Here is a 5,775-nt window from a genome sequence, read left to right on the forward strand (position 1 = left end):
TAAACCAATCAGAGAGCTTCTCCGCCCGCCTGCCCTCCCCCTCTCCAGAATCTGAAATACAACTTTTCGCCATGGCGACGGGCGACGTCGCTACAAGCGCAGCCTTACACCGACTGATTGACACTGAAAGGCGGCCATTTAGGGAACCAGGATCTGTGCGGGTCAATCCCCGATCGATCGGCAGCCGAGTTCATTAGTTTTCAACAAAAGGTCATCAAAGGCTGCGCATATTAACACAAAAACCATATATATAACGGTCTGTCTGTGGGTGGGTTTGCTGGCTGTGCATCTTAACCCTGGCTGTGGTATGCAGCGAGCATAAGCTTACAGGGGACCATGTGCATATGGTTTTGAAGCAAAAGGTGGCACTGTGCGCTCATTTGCATGTCACTTCCCAGAATCCCTTGCTGCAGTGGAAGCGCTGTGTGCTGGGTGATAACGGTTGAAAGGCGGGGCTGCATGTCACTTCCCAGAATCCCTTGCTGCAGTGGAAGCGCTGTGTGCTGGGTGATAACGGTTGAAAGGCAGGGCTGCATGTCATTTCCCAGAATCCCTTGCTGCAGTGGAAACGCTGTGTGCTGGGTGATAATGGTGAAAGGCAGGGCTGCATGTCATTTCCCAGAATCCCTTGCTGCAGTGGAAGCGCTGTATGCTGGGTGATAATGGTGAAAGGCAGGGCTGCATGTCATTTCCCAGAACCCCTTGCTGCAGTGGAAGTGCTGTGTGCTGGGTGATAATGGTGAAAGGCAGGGCTGCATGTCATTTCCCAGAATCCCTTGCTGCAGTGGAAGTGCTGTGTGCTGGGTGATAATGGTGAAAGGCAGGGCTGCATGTCATTTCCCAGAATCCCTTGCTGCAGTGGAAGTGCTGTGTGCTGGGTGATAATGGTGAAAGGCAGGGCTGCATGTCATTTCCCAGAATCCCTTGCTGCAGTGGAAGCGCTGTGTGCTGGGTGATAATGGTTGAAAGGCGGGGGTTGCAGACCTGTCTAAGGCCCGTCATATAGTGGGCGCGCGCGCCTGTGGAACGCTCGTGTGCGTGACGCACACTTTTTGTGTATACGGTCCGTGCTGCTGTGAGCGACAGGTTTGGAAGGTAGTGTGTGTGTGTGTGTGTGTGTGTGTGTGTGTGTGTGTGTGTGTGTGTGTGTGTGTGTGTGTGTGCGTGTGTATATTAAAAATTAAAAAAAAAGACATGCTGTGAGAATAAATTATTTATTAATATTGTGCAACTTTGATAAATATAGACGCACGCATGCGCGCACACACACACACACACACACACACACACACACACACACACACACACACACACACACAGCGGCACGAAAACATCGTTTTCGGAGTATTCCCCGCTATCACCCGGCTCCACGCTCACTACCGTGCGCGCGCAGCCCTGGTATACAATGGCTGGCTAACCACAGGCAACTATAACTGCCGCGCACGGCGCAGCAGAGCGCGCCCGCTATATTACGGGCCTAAGACACGCAAATGAGCACACAGTAATATTTCCATTTGCTATATATATATAATATATTTCTTTTTTTAAGTGCCGCGCAGGCTGCCTCTTTACGGGCGCCCAGTGGAAATACCGCATCGCCATGTTACTCTGCTGTATGAGCCCGAACGCTACGATGTTTCGCCATGTTTCGCCGCGGCGCTGGCGACGAGGGAATTAAACGCGGGGCCGTTACAGTGTTTGCGTCTCGTTCGCCCGACACGAGGGATCCTGGGGGATTTTTACAGCGACATTTACGGAAAATGTATAAACAACGTTCACAAAAACGCCGTCATTTTGGGTCGTAAAAAATAATAACAAAAATGATATTGCCGGTAAATATTTAACAGTTTGTGTTCAGGTTTATTGGAACGGAAATAAAAGGTGACCGCTGATAAAATGATCGAGGGGGGGGGGGGGGTCAGGTTTTTGAGGATATCCAAAAAAAAAAAGCGTACAAACCGCGTCACGATTGTACGCTGCGTTTCACAGGAGATGCAAGTCGGGGTTATATCGATAGCGCGGGATGGGATTGCGCAGCGACGGAAACCATCGGTGATTGTTTGGTTATTGACAGGAACACAATGTGGCTTCACGTTAGCCTTCGCGTGCGCGCGAAACCGAAGACGTATATTTCCGGACCGCGCAGGGAAGACGCGTCCCGGGGATTGCATTGACGTTCCTAGCGAGCGAGTACGCGACGCAGCAAGTGCCATACGCACAACCCTCACAGAAGCACGACAATCTACTCGCCAGATATACCCAATACGTGATATTTTAATAACTGCGTTCCTATAACTAGATATACACCGGTGTGCATGTAACACACACAAACCAATAAGTATGTACACACAGGTATAGGCGTGTATATGCAGACTTATCTATAAATACACATGCACATTCCCACAGGTAGGGTGTACACACACACACACACACACACACAGATATATATGCACGTATATATAAGTAATGAAGGTTACTGCTCACGCTGGCAGGTTATGGTGAAATTCTGTGATATTCTATGTTATCAGCGGGTGCAATAATCGTGGCTACATCTGTATGTGTGTACACGCACGCGCACACACGCACACAGTATAAATATGCACAAACCCCATACACACTGTAAACACACATACTGTATATGTATAACATATACACACTCACTCGATGTACACAAACTGTACACACACACACACACAAAGTTATGGTGGGTGAAAAAGGCAACAAGAAACCTCCACCGTTAGCATACAGCCAATAAAGAATATCCCTTGTGAGCACATTCACATGTCTCAGACAGATCTGCACCCCCTGCCTTTCACTATTATCACCCAGCATACAGTGCTCCCACTGCAGCAAGGGATTCTGGGAAATGACATGCAAATGAGCACACTGTGTCACCTTTTGCCTGAAATCCATTTACATGTAACCCTTATAAGCAAATGCATCGCCGTTCACACAGCTTTTAGGCACAGCACACTGTACGCACGCAAACTGATCACATACTGTACATACACACACTGTGCACACGCATACTGTACATACACACACTGTTCACTCGCACATGCATACTGTACGAGCACACACACTCTGTACACTCGCACACACGCACACTATATACGCATACTGTACGTGCACACACTGTACACGCACACGCAAACTCTACGTACACGCACACTCTACGTGCACACATACTGTACGTGCACACACTGTACACTCGCACACATACTGTACATGCACACACTGTACACTCGCACACGCATACTGTACGTGCACACACTGTACACTCGCACACGCATACTGTACGTGCACACACTGTACACTCGCACACGCATACTGTACGTGCACACACTGTACACTCGCACACGCATACTGTACGTGCACACACTGTACACTCGCATACTGTACGTGTACACACTGTACACTCGCACACGCATACTGTACGTGCACACACTGTACGTGCAGACACTGTACACTCGCACACTGTACGTGCACACACTGTACACACGCATACTGTACGTGCACACACTGTACACGCACACGCAAACTCTACGTACACGCACACTCTACGTGCACACATACTGTACGTGCACACACTGTACACTCGCACACATACTGTACATGCACACACTGTACACTCGCACACGCATACTGTACGTGCACACACTGTACACTCGCACACGCATACTGTACGTGCACACACTGTACACTCGCACACGCATACTGTACGTGCACACACTGTACACTCGCACACGCATACTGTACGTGCACACACTGTACACTCGCATACTGTACGTGCACACACTGTACACTCGCACACGCATACTGTACGTGCACACACTGTACGTGCACACACTGTACACACGCATACTGTACGTGCACACACTGTACACGCACACGCAAACTCTACGTACACGCACACTCTACGTGCACACATACTGTACGTGCACACACTGTACACTCGCACACATACTGTACATGCACACACTGTACACTCGCACACGCATACTGTACGTGCACACACTGTACACTCGCACACGCATACTGTACGTGCACACACTGTACACTCGCACACGCATACTGTACGTGCACACACTGTACACTCGCACACGCATACTGTACGTGCACACACTGTACACTCGCATACTGTACGTGCACACACTGTACACTCGCACACGCATACTGTACGTGCACACACTGTACGTGCAGACACTGTACACTCGCACACTGTACACACGCATACTGTACGTGCACACACTGTACACGCATACTGTACGTGCACACACTGTACACACGCATACTGAACGTGCACACACTGTACACACGCATACTGTACACACGCATACTGTACGTGCACACACTGTACACACGCATACTGTACGTGCACACACTGTACACTCGCACACTGTACGTGCAGACACTGTACACTCGCACACTGTACGTGCACACACTGTACACACTGTACACACGCACTGTACACGCATACTGTACGTGCACACACTGTACACGCATACTGTACGTGCACACACTGTACACACGCATACTGAACGTGCACACACTGTACACACGCATACTGTACGTGCACACACTGTACACACGCATACTGTACGTGCACACACTGTACACACGCATACTGTACGTGCACACACACTGTACACACACACACTGTACACACACACTGTACACACACACTGTACGCACACACTGTACGCACACACGCATACTGTAAGTGCACACACACATACTGTACGTGCACACACACTGCACACACACTGCACACACACACACTGCACACACACACTGCACACGCATACTGTACGTGTACACACACACTGTACGTGCACACACTGTACACACGCATACTGTACGTACACACACACTGTACACACGCATACTGTACGTACACACACACTGTACACACGCATACTGTACGTGCACACACACTGTACACACACACACTGTACACACACACTGTACACACACACACTGTACACACACTGTACACACACACTGTACACTGCACACACACACACACTGTACACACACACTGCACACACACACACACTGCACACACACACACACTGCACACACACACACTGCACACACACACACACACACACACACACACACACACACACACACACACACACACACACACACACACACACACTCCATCTCTCCCCTCTCTCCCTCACCGGGTTCCCGCCGCTTTCTCTCCCATCTTCTCTTCTCGGATCCGCCGCCGCCCCGTGCGCGCGCACACTCCCCCTTCCCCGCGGGGGCGCGCGCGGCCTCACGCACAGGGTCTCGGGAGAAGGGGGCGCGCACGTTTGCAGGGCTCTGATTGGCTGGGCGCGGGTGCGCGGGCTCGGCGCACGACACACACACACTGAGAAATGGGCGGGAAGCGCGAGCGCGAGTTCTGAACCCCGCCCCCCTCCCACTGGCCAATAGCGAGATGGGGTGGTGGTGTGACGTCCCGGCACGGGAAATACCTACGGGGGCTGGGACCTGAGTCACGTGGGCGGAAAGGAGAAACGCTGCTCCTTGATTGGATGATACAAGGCCTCCTATAAATATGCAAATAAAACACGAGAGCCGAGCTTTGATTGGCTCATACAAGACACTGTATAAATAAGTATATCCGCTCAAGAGAGCCGAGCTCTGATTGGCTCATACAAGACACTAGAGCCGAGCTCTGATTGGCTCATGCAAAGCTCTGTATGCACAAACACATATTATGCGTCACTTGTCAAACGTCAGGTGTTAAACGTCACGTGT

The 5,775-nt window shown here is 50.6% G+C and overlaps 1 protein-coding gene across 1 annotated transcript in view; it reads right to left on the reverse strand.

Annotated features, from left to right (window-relative positions):
* Nucleotides 1-5,347, reverse strand: part of LOC142484882 (beta-arrestin-2-like) — a 56,187-nt gene extending 50,840 nt beyond the window's left edge. The window contains exon 1 of the mRNA XM_075584115.1: nt 5,190-5,347. Within this exon, the coding sequence (XP_075440230.1) occupies nt 5,190-5,215 (26 nt within the window). The 5' untranslated portion in view covers nt 5,216-5,347. The remainder of the gene's footprint in view (nt 1-5,189) is intronic.
* Nucleotides 5,348-5,775: the final 428 nt, after the last annotated feature.

The sequence above is a fragment of the Ascaphus truei genome, unplaced genomic scaffold (genome assembly GCF_040206685.1).
Source record: "Ascaphus truei isolate aAscTru1 unplaced genomic scaffold, aAscTru1.hap1 HAP1_SCAFFOLD_453, whole genome shotgun sequence".
Classification (NCBI taxonomy): Eukaryota; Metazoa; Chordata; class Amphibia; order Anura; family Ascaphidae; genus Ascaphus; species Ascaphus truei.